Here is an 18480-nt window from a genome sequence, read left to right as displayed (position 1 = left end):
GAATGCCGGACAGATTGGATGGGAACGATAGCTGGCGCGAGCTGAAAGACCAGACAAACACACAAAAATTAAATCAGCTGACGCAGTCCGAAAGGCGGACAAACTGAACGGGATGAATGATGATAATGAATGAATGATGAACTGAACTTGAATGGCGATGAATGATAACGGAACGAAACACGGGATATTGCGGACGATTCTACGGAATCGACCAACACACTAGAGACGGAAGAAAGGTAGAACTCACGCACGATCTGACGAGATCGACCAATGCAGTTCAAACAACGGGGTAGATTCACGGGTAATCTGACGAGATCGACCAGTGCAATATCGTAACACGGGAAAACCGGAAATAACTATATTCATAAACGACAGACAAATAATTACATGAAAATCAGGAGGAGAACCACCAATTGGCGGCAGAGGAGTTGCACCACCAACGCAAGCACCACTGAACGGTGGTAAACCGCAACGGCAACGTAGGCAGCTAATCGCTTAGTTGTGTAGCAGCATAAGAAGTGAAGCTGGATGAGAGGACGTCTCGAGGATAAGGATGGATCAGAACGTTGGTGGAAGTCCTTCCTATTTCATGGAAATATATAAATAAACATAATTAAATATATAAATAAAACTCAATTAACTTAAATGTTGTGTACCCGTGGTGAGTGACTTCAGGGTGTTTCAGTGGGTGAAAACGAGAAAAACCCAACAGCACTAGGAGTTGCAGTAGCTAAACAGCAGTCACAGACAATAGCGTTAACTCAAAACTCCAACCTAGAGACAAAACACAATAAACACAAACTATTAGCAAGTTTATTATGAAACACAATCAACTTAAATGTTGGGTACCTGGGCGCAGCCTCTCTGTGCAGCAGCAACTGGATCAATCCAATTCAGTCAGCCTCTATGAAGTATCCAGCACAACAGGCTGCACTATTGCAGTTCTGGTCCTAGTTGCAGCAGTCTTTATAAAGTGAATCAAGACCACATCTACATCACAATGACGGGCTATGCCCTGGCCGTAAGTTTCCAAAGATTAACCCAATGATCAGATTTACCTAGCCTTTGTTTTTACATGATCTTTTCATTCTTTTCTATTTGACAGGTGGGTGGTAACGTAATTAGAGGCGGGCGTCCTGTGGGTCACGAGAGTGTGGATTGCAGTCACAGCCCATCATCATCATCTTCTTTGGGGAAACAACAGCAGCAGCAACAACAGCAACATAATTATGTCCGTACTTTTGCTATCAAGTTGCTTGAAACTTTTCAATTTAATCAACAACAACAGCATTGTAAGTTTTCAGTATCGCATTGTAGTGCGCAAAGATGACCTTCGGATCGTAGCATTTGCAAGAGAATTTATGGCAGTTAATATTTCAACATCTACATTTTCGGCAAATCGGTGTCTGTCCTTTGTCCAGGAGTGGCATTATGACCACTCTATTGAAGAAAAAAACGATGAGTGAGTAGGAAAACAAATAAAAACAAAATAAATTATAGTCTTCAGTATATTTTTTACACAGGAAGGCTATCAAAACAACTAAAGTAATCAAAGTGATGGGAACTGTAACTATGATAGTCACAGTAACATCTGTATTGTTATGAATCTTGTTAAGCTTCAACATCGACGAATCAATTGTTGTCATTTCCAAGTTGAAAAAAATCATCCAATTCAACAATATGGTCGACATTTCACAAATGTAGTGGAGAGATAAAATCACACTTCTCTTGACAAAGCTCGTTAGAAGTATATCAACTTGAGAGAAAAGTATGTTTGGAAATATGAACGATAATATTGGTAGAAAAGATTACTGGAGAAGCAAAAAATTTTTACATCTGCAAACGTTGGCATTAAACTTCCCTTCACTGGAAGGCAAACAACAAAAAGTGGAAATTAGCAACTCAAAAATCAAACGATTTGAAATTTTCACACAAGGAGGGTTGCATCTGTAATGAGTCAATCATATATTGTTTTTTTTCTTTCTCTTAATAGCGAATTTTGAAATTGTATGTAATACATGAATCACATTTATTCCATCCACCTTTTTCCAGGTGTATATTTTCACTAGTTTTTGTAATTATGACAAGGCATTAAAAATATGCTTCTGAGAGTTCAGGGATTGACAGCGCTTTGGGGATTGAGGATTTTACGATACCGCGTTATTAAATTTACAAATTGTTCCGTTGCCTGGTTGCTATTATCGCGAGTGAAAATAAACTGGGTTAGATAGGTATATATTAAAAAGGTAGTGTGCCGAATTGATAGCTACTGATATATGTTGCACTGTTACGTTGTAGGCTGTTAACTTCAGATTCCATCTTCCCAGCCTCGTGTTGCGGTGAGAAATTCGGTTGCTAAAAATCTAGACCAGAGGTTTGAATAATTGCAAAGTAAAGTCACCGATTTGCCAAAAATGAGGATGTGGATGAAAATGTAACTACCATAAATTATTTTGCAAATTCTACGATCCGAAGGTCGTCTTCACGCACTGCAATGCGATACTGAAAGCTGAAAATACACACTACAATACTTTAAGCTGAAAAAATACGTAAGTTTTTCAAGAGCTGTTAAGGTACCAGCTGAAGAAGGTACCAACAATTCTACAATAATTTTGTCGGGGTATTGTATTTCCTTTTGCTAACCTTATTTTTTGTTAAAAATTCGTTCGCCTCAACAATTAGTAATTGAAACAATTGTATTCATTCAACCTGTCATCCATTGTGTAAGTAAAATATTCTAACTGCACTACTAATGGTTGAGTCAGGATATCCTACATAAAACTGATTTGTGAATCTCAGAATGTGAAAAATCTGATTTTTGATGTGGATTGTCTGCTCGTAGGGTCCAGATATCTTCCTCTAGAAATAACTTGTGGGTGATTTTAAGTTCTTGACATCTAACGGATTGGTTGATGCCAAATTTGTGTGAAAATCTTTATTATTCTTGTTTTACGGGAATTTACACTTTTGATATGTATTGTAATTTTGCACATCAACCAATGCGTGCGTTAAGTTTGAAATGGTAAGAAGTAAGTTCTGTGTCTAACGACATGTACAAGTAGATCTCTATTGTAACCAATCCTTTCTTTTTTTGAAAATTTTTTGCGCAGTTTCAACACTTGCCCACAGTTTCAACAGGCACACCCCCGCATACCAGAGTACAATAGGTAAAGTAAAAAGTGTTGACATGATTTTTTATGGCTAATAAAAACATTTTTTTTTTATATTGTTATCTAACTGTTTTCTGTTTGTTACTTTTTTTTACCAAATTCACCACCAAAATTACTCAAAGAAAGTAAACCTTTTTTCGTGTAGGACCAGTGAGGTAAATGAAAATTCATTTTTGAATGACTTGTTCAAAACAAAATGACAAATCTAATATCTAAGACATTCTGGGATCATTTGAGGATCTTAAGTTATGTTCAAAGAGTAAATAGAAAATGTTTATTTGCTTTTCTCTCATAAACACCGATAGTATTTGCTTACCAACAACGAATTATCTACAGTTATCTATCTTACAGTTTTATATCTGAACACACATTGTAGTACATCAGGATGTTACACCTGTGGGTGAGAACGTTTTGATATCTATGCCATCATTCTAAATTTACTCTTTTAAAAAACTAATTTTTTAATTTGTTTAACTTTTAGGAAGGAATAGAAAACACGTTTGGAAGCGCTGGTTGCAGTGATGGCCAGTTAGTCCGGTAACATGCAGGAGGGACGAGGGTAGCACGTCGTGTGTGCTTATGACTTATGAGAGGGTGTCATAACTTGCATCTGATGAGGTGTTATTCTTGGAATATCACCTCATCAATTGTGTGTAACTGAGGAAAAGATTAATATTACAAATGGACAAAACCTGTATAGTAAGTATAGAATTGCAACTGACAAGTATTCTATTTCAAAATCCCAGTGCATAATACGAATATAATCACGAGCGTTGTGGATTTGTTTGATATGCGTACCATCAGTTTTCACTCGGAAAGTTACCAGCGTTACTGTAACCTGAAATTACAAATATAGTATTGAGGGGTGAAATTGCCATCAAGACTACTACCCACAAAAATCAATCTAACCTCATAAATCTATAGTTGTTTTCCTATTCCTTTGTTCTCTTTGATAACACCAATTTAAGCGTTTCCAACAAGCTTTCTTAGTAATCACCCGATTACAAAACAACGAAAAAGATTATGCTGCCAAAGATAGCAGCACTAGCATTAAAGGCATTTTAGACGACATCGTTTGTTTACTAGGTCTCCAAACGGCCATCAAAGTGGTCAAATCTGAAAATGGGAAGAACCTGAAAATGTCAGCATAACACAAATGCCGTGATCAACTAGCGGTGAGTGAAAATGTCACACACAAACTCTGCATTCCTGTACTCCTACAAGAAAGAGCGATTCTGCTGGCTCATCAAGGCCACCGATGCGTTCAACAACTAAAGAAGTCATGAGAAGATAAGCGTATCCCAAGCATAAACAAAAGGGGAGAACCAACAATTCGAAATTCGTTCCAACAAAGCCATATTAATAGCTAGTAAAAATCACACAAAAGAGAACCGGTAGTAATTTCAACAATGCCTTCCAGTCCTTTGAGTCATCCCAGCATAAATTTGTACACCCTCCCGACAAATGAAGAATTGTTTCTAGTCACTGACGACTATACTCTCGTTATCGAGAAATTCACCATGCTGGATACACATCGGATAGAAGCGCGATACCATCCCTAGAGCGTATCTCTGCCCAACATGTAATTCTGGACGTCCTTCAGGCAAACAGTGGTCCAACATTCAATGGACTTGAGTTTGAAACCTACACGAAGAAGATGGGCATTCCATTCACCTGTGCAAAGTCACCTCAGTTTAGGTTTCAGTGAATTGTGCAGCCCATCGACAAGATGGTTAAAACTACAACAGTAGTACAAGAACGCAACTGGAAGGATTGATTAGAACGTTTTCTCCTCAGTTACCGGGCAACCCTCTCACATTTTGACCAGTTTCTTGACAGCAAAAATTTTATTCAACAGAGAGCCCAAAACTGTGTTACCGTAACTGCCGCGCAGAAATGCCAACCATTTTAGTGATCATCAGCGCATTGGACCATGTGCCGGTTACTTTCTTTATCTTCGATCAGAATCAGAAAAAGTGGCTCGGATTTCTCTGTGCAGAAGGCTTAGAAGCAGTTCATTCACGTTCTTACCCAGTCAGACTGAAGTTAGTCAGTAAGCGGAATAAGCTATAGAAGAAGCTGTGAAAATTGATCCGTCAAAAACTACTAAAGAAATAAGCAAAGGTATTATTCTTTGTATTTCTGTGTGTTGGACTAGTTCTAATTACCATTTCGTTGGTAATTTTTCTTTCACAATCTATAGGTGTAGAATTGCCATACAACCCCTCCAGTATTTCAGCGCTTACTTCGAATTCCTGCACCCTAGCCAATTGCGTAAAAAAGGCTAAGAACGGACTTTATTGCGGTGCTGCTGATCGATATATCATTGAAAATTTCAACTTGCTGATTCAATTTTATATGATTCAATCGACGAAAAGACGCAAAAAATGCGGGAAATGAAGAAACAGCCAAGGAAATATAAATGCGTGCTCTCCGTTTTGCAGGTATATCTTTCTAACATAATTTTCATTGTAAATAACTGTCAATTTAACCATTTTTTAAAGATTTTCTCATTATGGTGAATTTTTCAACTTCTGTATTTTGGCCACACCGCAAATGCTTCAAGTGCTAAACGAATCAAGGGACGTTGAAGCAGATGTGATTTTTCCAGGTGCTAAATCTTTTCCCTACCCACTGAATATGGTGTCGTTTAATTACGAAACACTGAATTACCAATTCGTAGAAAGGGTGATGATGACCAGCTTCACGGTGTCCACTTATAAAAAAGCATTTGGAAAAGTTCTCGTAAATAACAATCAAAAACTAACATTAAAACAAAATCACAATCTTTTAAAAATAATTCAGGAATTAACTACGAACATACAATGGGAATTTGAAAATGGAAAGGATGTTAGAGGATGGATACTTGATTTTAGTTTGGTGCAACGTCAAGTACTGTAATCCAACCCAACAAGTGGAAAAAGCAGACTCCATTCGAGGATGTGATATCCATTACAAAAGAGGGGTGAAAAATCGCCAACCTGGTTACAGTGGACGTGACTTCTAATTATTTATTTAAATTGCCAATGCAATTCCAGTAAGTTTAATTTTCTTGGTGTTAAGTGTGTATATTTTATACTGTGTCTATTCATAGGAACTAAAACACGGGACAATGTTCGAATGGCGTTTGATATTCCGTGTGTGAAATTGGATTTGTAAAAGGCGAAAACATTCCTGATGAACGAAATTAAATGTTGGGCTAACAACATTGATAACGCCAACAACCAAGGGTGGGAGCTACAAATGCTGTAGAGTCTTAAAATAAAAAGGTGAATCAAGATAATTAAATAATAAGGTCATTGTGTTGCTTATTGATTAAAATAAAACTAACATCTGATTTATGCATTCAGTGGTGTTACAAAACCAAATCATTTCGTGATGTTGTGTCTAACTTCTATCTTGAAGACAAATCCATTTGTTTCAGCACCTTTGCTGCCAGAAAGGGAATTAAAACAGGCACGCCAATCGCTAAAAGAAAAATTCAAAACGAAAAAAGGAGACTCAATCACGCACGTCTTAAATTAATAGAAGAGGACCAATCGCCGTGCACCACTCCGTCAACGACAGAAGGAACACAATCTAAAACTAAGAAGAGAAAATTAACAGCAACTCAATTACTCAAGGCAATTTTATTTGCAAGTAATTACAATGCAATAGTTTTTTTTATTATTTTAAATATTGTTTAGATACTGCTGAAACAAGTGAAGACGAAAATTTAGGGAAAATAGTTTTCATTGACACTTACGGAGCCCGTGGTAGGAAGTTCTGTTGGTGAAAAAGCCACCGTAATTAAAAAGAAAGGCAAAGGATACGTAGACAAATACAGTGGGTACCGAAAGTATCCGTATGGCTGAGAGGATCAGTAGGAAAAACCAGTTTTCTCGCTATTGGTATACTTTGTGGAGGTGCCATATATCTTGTTCATCGAGCACAGCAATTTTCGATTCTTCTGTTTTACAGGTACTGGAGTATATACGTCGTATGGATTCACTGACATTTTCTCAAATATTTCAAAAGTCTGATGACATTTCAGAAAAAATGAACATCAGTTTTGGGCCATGTGATAAGATGATTTTAGCCAAGTTGAAATGATAGGCTTACATGTTAATTCAAACATAAATATTTTACATTAAGTAAACTTGAGGACAAAATAAGAATTGCCATTTTCATTATACAATGTTATTGATAACCATTCATACTGCGACACATTTTTGCTCAGTGTCTCGAAGAAAATGGGAGAAATTCCGTCCCTCACGAATGTACACTCGGCCTTCTGGTGGTCACAGTTTTAGCCAACTAATGGTATCCGATGGATTCCTTTGTATCAACGAACGGCTTGATTGCTTTCAGAAAGCGCAACATCTACTCTTGAATCATACAGGAGTAAACAAGAAATGAAAGGAATAATTACAAAATAAACAAGAAATTATTTTTTTATCCGTTTAGCGATCAAGTGAAATTATTATTATAGGATAGGTTGAAAACTAAGCAGTTTATAATAGAAAGGAATACCAAAATGTTCACCAAGTGAAAATTCCAGTATGTTACCTTTCCTGAAGAAAGTACATTACGGAATTTAGACTATTATAAGTGAATGAAAAAGGGAGTCTGCTTTCCAACTTGTTAAATGCATGTGGGAACCAAATCTTGACCATAATTGAGTTAGCTATTCAAATATAACAAATAGGTTTCCATTTCTCTACCACAAGCATCTGGTTGCCCACTTGCATTTTACAAACAGATAGGGAATGAGTGATTAGGCTATGCTTTTGGTGAGGTGTCGGCTAGGATTTGCCTTTAGACATGGGAAATTGGGAACTAACCAAAAAACAATCCATCCAGCAACGACTGGAAAACCATTTTTGTCATAAAGTTTTTCTACCTAATTATGCATTAACATCTTAAATATCGCAATAATAAAACAAAATGTTAATCAAAATAACTACCTTGCAAATAAATTTTCCTTAGTTTTGGAAGGCAAAGCTTGGATTGGACATTTCTATTGTCAAAATCACCCATGACACACTATTTGGGGATTTTTAGGTTATTTAGTTGTTATGTAGCATTAATTTTAAGAAGACGCGTAGCGCCATAAGCGCCGTGTTAAATACGGCGAAAAAATTTTGACGCGGAAACCAATTTCAGTAACTTTTAAATTAAATAAAAAATAGTAAATCTACACCAAAAACATTTAAATTTGCAACACACGTTTATTGACGTATAAAGTATGATAACATGTACTAAAAATAATAAAATATTCAAATTAAGTCACCCATTTCTTATTTTCTTATTTTTAATTGAAAATTTATATGGGATCCCACGGTACGATTTTAAAATTATTTTGAACGCTTTCTTAAAAAGTAAGTAGAAATAGTGCTCATTAAAAACATTCCTAATGACTAATTGTTTGAGGTAAAAAAGCTAAAATGACCAAACTACTACTCAATATTAAGGACGGGACTCTTCGCCTATCTCGCCGTGTTAAAGCTAGTCGGGTTGGGTTTGTTCAGGAGATAATTAATGGAAAACATCAATAAACATAGTTTTTATCGCTGATTCCAACTTTGTTTAAAAAACTTAGTAAAAAAAACTAATTAATAAGGTATTCTAATTTTACTTTCAGGAGTAGGGGTAAAAAGACAAAACACCGGTGCCATCTAGCAGCCAAGCACCCCAAGCTCTCAAGAATATATGCCACAAGGTAAAAGAGAGTTAGGCAGCTATGTCAAAGCAATAGAGATAAGAGAGTGGTGTCTCTTTCTCTTGGTATGCACGAATGGGCATCTGCTTGTAGACTTCCAAGAGCCTAGGAGGTTTGGTTCCTAGATGGCACCGGTGTTTTGTCTTTTTTCAAATTTTCCGTACAGTAATTTGCAATATCTCTATAACCGTACATTTTAGGTATAGGGACATTATGTAAAACAATAAATAATTTTAAATTTCGATTCCTATTCTTCCGGAAAAAAATTTACATGGCCGACATAGGAAAGGCCGAAGAGTCCCGTCCTTAATATTGAGTAGTCCATGACCGGGGAGTGGGCAAGGTTGCCTGAATTTAAACGAGGATCATAAACTCATACTGAATTCAGACAATGATTAAGAGATTTATAAATCTGTACAATAACATGTAAAATTTGTAATACATCTACTTCACCAAAAAGTTTTTCTCTCAGTCAGAACGAAATATAGAACTTAGCAAATTCCTTTTTTCAAAATTAAATTGGTGGCCCTGAAAAGGGCCGTTTAGTCAAAGACGGGAGAAGTTTAGGCCTTAGTGGGTTTGTCAGTCTTCTTGGGCAAGAGAACTGCCTGGATGTTGGGCAAGACACCACCCTGAGCGATGGTGACACCGGAGAGAAGTTTGTTCAACTCTTCGTCGTTGCGGATGGCCAATTGCAAGTGACGAGGAATGATGCGGGTCTTCTTGTTGTCACGGGCGGCGTTACCGGCCAACTCGAGGACCTCAGCGGCCAAGTACTCCTTGACGGCAGCCAAGTAGACGGGGGCACCGGCACCGACGCGTTCAGCGTACGAGCCCTTGCGGAGCATTCGATGGATACGACCGACGGGAAATTGAAGTCCGGCTCTGCTGGAACGGGTCTTTGACTTTCCCTTTACTTTGCCTCCTTTACCACGACCAGACATATTAGGATTGAGAGTAGGTAAACGCGGTTCCTAAAATCAAGGAACGAGACAACGAGTGATGGATACAATTTGAAAAATCGACGTTTATATAGGAACTTGAAGTTGGATTCAGAACACAATTTTGGTAGCCAATAGTTGATCTTCACTTGCCCCGAAATTCTTTCCTTTTTCTATATCTCCGCCCCTGAGTGAACACCTACGTGATACACGCAAGTCTCTGGAGACGCGAGTATTGGCTACCGTCAAGTAGTGAAGGGAAGCTAGTTTCAGTATAAAGAAGAAATTCGGATAAACGGACTTCACTTTCTCAGATTTCCAATATGAAGAATGCCCCCCAAAGTTAGCGGAAAAGCTGCGAAGAAGGCCGGAAATGCCCAGAAGAACATCGCCAAGGGCGACAAGAAGAAGAAGCGCAAGAGGAAGGAGAGCTACGCCATTTACATCTACAAAGTGTTGAAGCAGGTCCACCCCGACACTGGCATCTCCTCCAAAGCCATGACCATCATGAACAGCTTCGTCAACGACATTTTCGAACGCATCGCTGGAGAGTCGTCTCGTCTTGCCCACTACAACAAGCGTTCGACCATCACTAGCCGGGAAATCCAGACGGCCGTTCGTCTGCTTTTGCCCGGTGAGTTGGCCAAGCACGCCGTGTCCGAAGGCACCAAGGCAGTGACCAAGTACACCAGCACCAAGTAAATTGTCTCCGGAGTTCGGTCTTCTCTTTCAACCCAAACGGCCCTTTTCAGGGCCACCAAACGTTTAAAGAATAGAAAAAATCCTTACTGTCACACATTCAACTTGATTGATAAATTCAATTCAATTAATTCAACAAATTCAACAAACAAATGAAATAGCCTAGATTTATTCCAAAACGAATAAATCTCAGGCTTTATTAAAAGATAGCTTTGGTACTGAAATAATAGCTTATTCTGGAATATTGATTCATTGTAAAATAATTGAATCTAAGCACGAGATAACTTAAGCCAATTTTAAATAGAGACCGTAAGTTAAACGAGAACTCATTCTGTAAAACGTTGGTGGCCCTGAAAAGGGCCGATTGAATTGAGATGGGAGTCTGAATGAAAATCAATGTTTAACCGCCGAAACCGTACAGAGTGCGGCCCTGGCGTTTCAGTGCGTAGACGACATCCATGGCCGTCACCGTCTTCCTCTTGGCGTGTTCAGTGTAGGTGACGGCGTCACGAATCACGTTCTCGAGAAACACCTTTAAAACACCACGGGTTTCCTCGTAGATGAGACCAGAGATACGCTTCACACCACCACGGCGAGCAAGACGACGGATGGCCGGCTTGGTGATACCTTGGATGTTATCACGCAAAACTTTGCGATGACGTTTGGCGCCTCCTTTGCCAAGTCCTTTTCCTCCTTTACCGCGACCAGTCATTTTGATTTTTGAAGTAAGTTTCAGAGATAAGAAAATAGAAAAATTAAATTACTGAATAGTGAATACCGTGAAAGAGTACAAAGCTTTTATATTCCTCCAGTTCCCTCAAGCTTAACGCCCATTGGTGGGAACCTCCGCAACGCCCATCGTTCTAACAAAGAGAGAATATCCGTTATCAATTCTTTCCCTCCCATTTTTGAACTAACCAATCCCTAGCCAGTAAACTCGCTTAGCTCTGCAACGTCCGTAACATATACCTAGCACTTTTCAGTTTTCACTAGCTAGGACATCTGAAATTTCAGTCGCTCGAAATGGCTCGTACTAAGCAAACCGCACGTAAATCCACCGGTGGCAAGGCGCCCCGCAAACAGTTGGCCACCAAAGCCGCTCGTAAAAGTGCCCCGGCCACAGGAGGAGTCAAGAAACCCCATCGTTATCGTCCCGGCACCGTCGCCCTTCGTGAGATCCGTCGCTACCAAAAGTCGACCGAGCTTCTGATCTGCAAGTTGCCATTCCAGCGCTTGGTCAGAGAAATCGCCCAGGATTTCAAGACCGACTTGCGTTTCCAGAGCTCGGCCGTCATGGCCCTGCAGGAGGCCAGCGAAGCTTACTTGGTGGGTCTTTTCGAAGACACCAACTTGTGCGCCATCCACGCCAAGCGAGTCACCATCATGCCAAAAGACATCCAGCTCGCCCGCCGTATCCGTGGTGAACGTGCTTAGGCAATTCGATTTCCTTTTACCAACAAATCGGCCCTTTTCAGGGCCACCAAAATCAAAGAAAAGGTTGACTTACCTCTGTTTGAGTGATAAAAGCGTGTGCCATAAAATGGGTATTAAACGTCCAATGAAAAAAAGTCACAAAGCAAATTTTAATTATCAACAGCGGCCACTTTGGTCCAACTGTCACTTAACATATGTTTACTTTACACACACACAAGGTAAGGAATACGGGTTGCGTTGAAGTACTTTCTGTATTCTTCCAAGTCGCCATCAGATTGCGGTACCAGAGCTTACCAGGTGGTAGTTTTTAATTTGAAACCAACGAAACACGAATTACATTTTATTTTCCCAACGATTTTTTATGCGAGTCGGACCAGGCCATGACTAGATCAAGTTTTTTGAAAATTCTTTCTAATTTATCCAGCGTAGGTGTGCAATTTCTTCCTTGTGAGATATTATTCTTTGAAATATTCTCGATCGGGGAAACGGCGCTTTGCACTGTACGAGGAAATGTTATCAAGGAAAACCCTTCAATTCCAGTATCGGCTGCGTTAAATTCCAAAACTGAAAGACAACATTCCGAGCTCAATGAACACAAGGCTATGGCGTGAAAAGTGGGGTGGAAAGCGACCGCCATGACGGGATCAATTGTAGACGTGGGCAAGGTTGTAACGGCTACAAGATCACCCCGCTCCAAATCAAACCAGTGAACAGAACCATCCTCACTGCCGGATATCACGTAACCACCGCACGGGCTGATGCTACTTGCCAGTCTCAGCCTGCCAACAACATTTCCATATCAAATATTGATTATCAGTTTTTAAAAATGATAAATGATAATGCTTTTCGCCAGAGCTAGACTATGCCTGTATGCTATTAGACTATACCTTGGGTTATAGATGCCACTGTACGAAATCAATTTAAGACCCGACTTTGGCTCGAGTAAACACATCTTACTTCCTCTGTAGTGGACTAGTAATCTGCCTCCAGAAGGATGAAAGCAGAGGCAGTTTATGGGAGTTTCATTGCGATATTCTTCACTAGATTCGTTGAGGATCCTGTTGATTGAAGAGGGAAAAAAAAGTCTAATAGCTATCACGTAATATTACAATAAAAAATAATAAATACTTTTCAAAATATAAGCCAGAAATGGTCGAGTTCCAGACACAAATGGAACCTTTCGCATCTGCGCTAAATAATCTTCCATGGGAGTCCCAGCAGAGGCTGTTGATCGGTGCCCTGTGCTGGACATAGGTGCTTATTAGACGAGGTGACGATGAATTCAATTCCCATAACCGTATCAGCTGATCGAAACATCCAGTGACTACACGGTCGTCGGATTCGCCGAAACGGGCGCTGTACACGTAAGCTGGATGAGGCAAAACCACGTCATTGGAATCGTTCCAAACTCGAGCAGTGCAGTCCGCACCGCAGGAAAGTAAAGACCAACCGTCCCCGCCTTCATTCTTGTTCCATTCAAGATCATACACATTGCCTTGATGTCCTTTTAGATGCAAAGAAATAACTGAGTTTTGATACACCATGATATCTCCAGTTGACAAAGCAAAGGCTAAAGATGATCCATCTGAGCGGTAACAGGCAATTAAGGCTCCTGCCGCAGCAGACTCGAATGTAAAGCCTCGTCTGGTGGGAAGTTTGAATGGCTGTCCGCTGAGCCGGCCTCCTCGTAATGGACTGGTTACGTTGAATCGACTTTCCTTCGTGACGGTTGAACTTTTAGAACTGCCGGAAGATAGCAATGTGACGTAAAGAGTTGCTGGATACTTTTCTTTCTCTGCGCTATTAAACCAATTGAAGAGGTCGCTAATAGTCGGCCTATGTGTTGCGTGTCCGAATAAGCGACGCGCAGGCGTTTTATACAGCTGAAGTTGAAGTTTCTTGCTTATTTGTTTGACGCCAGTTCTTGACATGGGGCGCAAAAACCCCCAAGCCAATAAAGAGCTAACTGTCGTGTTGGGTTCACTCACTAATTCGAATAAGAAAAGGATTTCTGATAAATATTTGTCTGCATCCAAGTCAAAAACCATTTCTTGATTCCATTCCGGCAGAGCATTGGACTTATTGGAGACTTGATGAGGACTATGGGCAATACATGATCCTGTAAATTGCGGTGAAACGGGGACCTTATTGTGCACTATGTAACGACCTGTCTTGCAATTGACGGCATGGACCACAATCAGTGGTTGACTTTTAGGTTGATCTAAAATCAATCTGTCACAATGGTGGACAACAATTTTCAAGATACTGTGCTCCAATGACAGATTTTTATTCGATTCTTGATAACCAGCACTGTTCTCTTCTTCTATATTGTGATCTGATGATGAACTTGCTGAACTGTACAGGTTCTTCACTGATGTTTGTCTACTATTCTTGTGACTTTCTTTATTAGAATTTATCTTTCCTGGATGAGATGAAGAAATTGAAGTTCTTGTGTGTTGGCTACCACCAGAAGGTACCACACTTAAAACATTGTCACTATTATTTTCATCGTCACTGCTGTTTGTTATTGCTGGTGAAGCCCTTCTTCCATGGTGTATGGTTGCTCGCTCAACTGAAGATGAATGCACAAGTTCTGGAGAATTACTGGAACTTTTCACTTTCTTAAGCTTTTCAGAATTTAAAGAGCTGGAGCAGCTGCTCATTTCATTCTGCTGCTCATCTTCGTACCAAAAAGAGGGGTTGGTATGGGATTTCACTTTCACAAAATTTTGTTGAAGGCCTACATTGATGATAGTTTTGTTTTGCACGGAAGAAAGCTCACGTAGCTCTACGTGTTCTTTAACACTGTTACGGTGTTTTTCTTGTTTCTTGAATCGATGCCTCTTGGATTGATTCGTCTGTTTTGTTTTTCTTTCCTGAACTTCTTCGCTAGACGAATTTGCACTTCCCAGCAGTAGAACTTCAAAGTCTTTACGAGTGCTCTCAAGCACTGAAATGGGCGAGGAGGGTAAAATTTGCAATCTGTCTTCAGGCTTCATCTTGCTAAAGTAACGAATCACTGAATCAAACACTGACTACCGCAGGTTTGTTATGATGTTATTGCGCGTTGCTATGGCAACGCCAAATGGACCATGACAACAATCTTGGAAGCAAAGCAATTATGTATTGCAACTCAAAAAAGTAACAAAATTCTATATTAAATGAACGTTTAAACATATTAATTACGTACAAAATGTGTTAATTGTTGGTGGTGCCGGAAACACAACGTAGAACGAACCAACGAAGGTGACATTTTCCAGCGCCGATTCTAGACAAACGTTCTGTCAAACTTTTTGGAATAAAGGAACTTTAGCAAAAATGAAGCGAAGAATGCAGATGAAATATTGAATTACCTCAAAAATCCCACTACTGAAGGGTTGTCCGAAATGTTGCCAATCCGGTTTTCGTGCGATCGACGGATTTGTGCGATTCTTTCTTTTTGAACTTGCAAGGAGTGCCAAGCTGACAGTTCACAGTCGCGATCATCATTTATCACGTTACTAGAAAAAAATTCTCGTTTTGTTTTCCGCGTAGCAAGAACAAATCAAATTCCAACAAATACCTTGTGGCAACTTGGGACATTATGAAATGCAGCGCGTCAAAACAAAGGCAAATATCTAAGGATTCAAAAATAATAAATTATAGTACACAGATAGATCTGAAATTTAATTAACTAAAATGTAAATTTGTTATTGGTGTTATTGTTCAAACCGGCGACAGAAGAAAAAAGTCAAGTTAACATTTTAAATTAAGAACAACGCCAGTACTACTAGCTGTCATCTATTCGTCTTTCCTGTTCTACAAAGTTCTCTCTAATCTTTCCAACTGTGCTAAAGTTTACAAAGCTCTTGACAATTAATCATTTGCTAGGTATAACTTTTGATCAGCCCTTAAGTCGGAGGATGCAACTCTTTGAAAACGTGACACCAAAGTAATCGGAGCTTTTCACAAAATAAAAAAAATACAGTAGACGCTCGGATCTACGTGATTTCCGACGAGCAATTTAGCGACTGGGAAGTGACCGAATGACCATCTCTTGTTAATCGGCCTCAGTATCGAATGGCAGGCGACATGCACGCGCTTCAAAATCACGTTTCGACCGAGACAGGATGACTGACTTACGTGCGGAGCTCCAAGAATAAGCTGGCCTTGATATCAATACTAGGACTCGACTAAGAACTGTTTCCGTCGAATGTTTTACTGAAGCCAGCAAGTACGAGGGGTTCACGACTGTCACGTGTTTAACACACAATAAAAACAGTCTCAAATTCCCAGTTTGGGAATAGTTCTTTCTTAAAGGAAAAGGATAATATAAAAGCTGATGTCGGTCGGATGGAAAGTCATCACATCGGCAGCGACCGTTCCAGTGGCAACTTCAACGAAGATGGAAGGACTTACAGCTACTAAAAAAACGAGTTTGTTTGAAGGCACGCTGAAAGACGTTTGTGAAAATTTTCATTTTTGGTCGATCGCAGAACACGAGAAGAATTCCGGAACAACTGTCATCGAAGAATCGTACGGCCACGAAGCGATTCCGGACGGCAGCAATGGACCAACCGACTTGAAGACGACCAATCCCCCAACATCCATGGCGTATCCTAACTGTGATTTGAATATTTGGTTGCGGTCCTGCGAGATAGAAGTGATCAATCCACTGGAAGGCATCACTACGGGAGCCATTCCATTATGGGTCAATGGTAATTTGATTTCAATTTTTTTAAAAAGCTATTCCACAATTGTATTAACTAAAAATGCTTTACCTTTAATAGGAAGCTTGTACAGAAATGGGCCCGGAAAGCAAGACTATGGTCGCCAAAGAGTCAACCATCTTTTCGACGCTGCTGGGCTTCTGCATAAGTAAGAATTCCTGTATTTAAAATTGCATCCTGATAATATTAGACTACGGTTTCACGTTGTTACACCTTTTGCAGATTTAACGTCCGCAAATGGCAAAGTAACCTACCAGTCCCGCTATGTCAACTCGACGTCTTACGTGCTCAACACTGTTGCAGGGCAATTGGTAGTCCCGGAATTCACTACTCCAGCAGCTCCCGATCCGTGTAAATCCATATTCCACAGGTAAATAGGCAACACCTCTGTTTTGAAAATATTCCTGTGTATAAAAGCATTTTTTATTTGTGTCAATTTGGTTTTGAAACTCACTCAGGATCAGCTCGTTATTCGTTTTGGATCAAGTCGTTTCAGACAACGCGATGATTAGTATTTATCCGATGGCCAAGGATCTTTACGCCTTCGCCGAGACTCCGTTCATCCATCGCATCGATCCTGTAACTATGGAAACGACAAGACGAGTAAGTCGAGCGAGTAAATCAATGAAGCAATTGAAATATTTACCGGTGATCGTTTGACGTACAGGAAAGCCTTCACGAGACGCTGAGTGTCTTCAATCAATCGTCTCATCCGCACATCACAGAGAGCGGAGAAGCTTATCAACTCGGCCAGAAAATCGGAGCTAAAGGACCGAGCTATGACGTTATTCATTACCCTGAAGAGAAGTTTAAATAACTTCTATTTACCTTACTCTGCAGTCGGAAGATGACGGTGTGCTGTTGTCGTCCATGATATTTGGCGGACACAACGAAAAGCGGACTGGCCTTTTAGTGTTGGATGCGGCTACTTTCAAGGAAATCGGTCGAACAGAATTTCACACTCCTAGCCCCGTGCCGAAATGCCTTCATGGATATTTCTCTCCTACAAAGTAAAATAATATTCTTTGATTCCCCCAAAGTTCGACCGTCAATTTGTAAGAGGAAATTGCTTTTGATAAGGCTCGACTATATTCTTCGTTTAAGTTTTCACTTGTTCAACGTTCGTTTGACATATTCATCACATGCATATACACAAAAACGAAATATAATTACACATATTGCACTGTCATAGCACGTTATCGAGTCATGTGTCAAGTCTTTTGATTTAAATAAATCGAAATACAATACAGTATTAACAAAATATTATTGACAATAATTTCGCTTAAAGTCGCTGAAGGACTATACCTTCTCCCCCTTTTCCTTGATAATTCGCCACAATACTCCCTCTTAAGTTCTCTGAATGCAAAATCAGAAGGAGAAATTCAATTCCAATTTTTATTTTTAGCAATAAAAGAGCGCAACAACCAATTGAAATATTTTCTAAGAAGGAAACGATAGCAAACTAAGCAAAATAACGACTGGAACCTGAAAATAACAATCTTACACCTTTCTTTTTTAAAAGGCGGCTTCTTTTCAAGCTTCCAATGATCTTTCAAATAGTTTACGAAGCATCTTAGGGAATTAAACTTTGAGAATAGCTGTTTCAACATCTGCTGTCGCATTTCGAAAGATCAAAGTCTCTTTCCAACAATGTAACCCACGCCAAAATTTGACTTGGTTAAACACAACGTCTGTAAAGTTGTAGGCGATGCCCATACATTCAAGCGTAAAAAATTTTATCCGGGTGGGGGATAGACCTTGCCATTATTGAGCTTAAAACAAACTCTAACCATAGGGGTTCGTCACACTCAACATCAATATTCTAT

General features: G+C 39.5%; 4 protein-coding genes across 5 annotated transcripts; 1 reads left to right on the top strand and 3 right to left on the bottom strand.

The window, feature by feature from the left end:
- Window positions 1–9412: 9412 nt before the first annotated feature.
- On the bottom strand, window positions 9413–12140 carry LOC124344322 (histone H2A-like). Of its 2 annotated transcripts, none has more exons than XM_046797839.1 (2): window positions 12019–12140; window positions 9413–9845 (listed from the first exon to the last, which is right to left on the bottom strand). In XM_046797839.1, exons 1-2 carry the CDS (start codon window positions 12046–12048, stop codon window positions 9435–9437), a joined length of 441 nt encoding a protein of 146 aa, XP_046653795.1. In that variant the 5' UTR covers window positions 12049–12140; the 3' UTR covers window positions 9413–9434. The 2 variants fall into 2 exon arrangements, 1 of the variants encoding a protein (XP_046653795.1); XR_006919672.1 differs by lacking the exon at window positions 9413–9845 and adding an exon at window positions 11079–11204.
- On the bottom strand, window positions 10856–11223 carry LOC124344323 (histone H4). The gene has a single exon (XM_046797840.1). It carries the CDS (start codon window positions 11221–11223, stop codon window positions 10912–10914), a length of 312 nt encoding a protein of 103 aa, XP_046653796.1. The 3' UTR covers window positions 10856–10911.
- Window positions 12141–12181: 41 nt separating the features above from the next.
- LOC124344320 (jouberin-like) lies at window positions 12182–16794 on the bottom strand. The gene is made up of 7 exons (XM_046797837.1): window positions 16706–16794; window positions 16344–16612; window positions 15508–15562; window positions 15299–15445; window positions 13074–15234; window positions 12833–13003; window positions 12182–12724 (listed from the first exon to the last, which is right to left on the bottom strand). Exons 5-7 carry the CDS (start codon window positions 14942–14944, stop codon window positions 12286–12288), a joined length of 2481 nt encoding a protein of 826 aa, XP_046653793.1. The 5' UTR covers window positions 14945–15234; window positions 15299–15445; window positions 15508–15562; window positions 16344–16612; window positions 16706–16794; the 3' UTR covers window positions 12182–12285.
- Window positions 16267–17471, top strand: LOC124344606 (carotenoid isomerooxygenase-like). The gene is made up of 6 exons (XM_046798211.1): window positions 16267–16360; window positions 16421–16635; window positions 16715–16802; window positions 16877–17024; window positions 17113–17257; window positions 17322–17471. The coding sequence occupies exons 1-6, from the start codon at window positions 16267–16269 to the stop codon at window positions 17469–17471; spliced, it is 840 nt and encodes a 279-aa protein (XP_046654167.1).
- The last annotated feature ends 1009 nt before the right edge of the window (window positions 17472–18480 follow it).

This window comes from Daphnia pulicaria, chromosome 6, assembly GCF_021234035.1.
Source record: "Daphnia pulicaria isolate SC F1-1A chromosome 6, SC_F0-13Bv2, whole genome shotgun sequence".
In the NCBI taxonomy this organism is placed as follows: domain Eukaryota; kingdom Metazoa; phylum Arthropoda; class Branchiopoda; order Diplostraca; family Daphniidae; genus Daphnia; species Daphnia pulicaria.
Note: the sequence above shows the minus strand (reverse complement) of the source record. Positions and strands in the feature narration are given on the sequence as shown.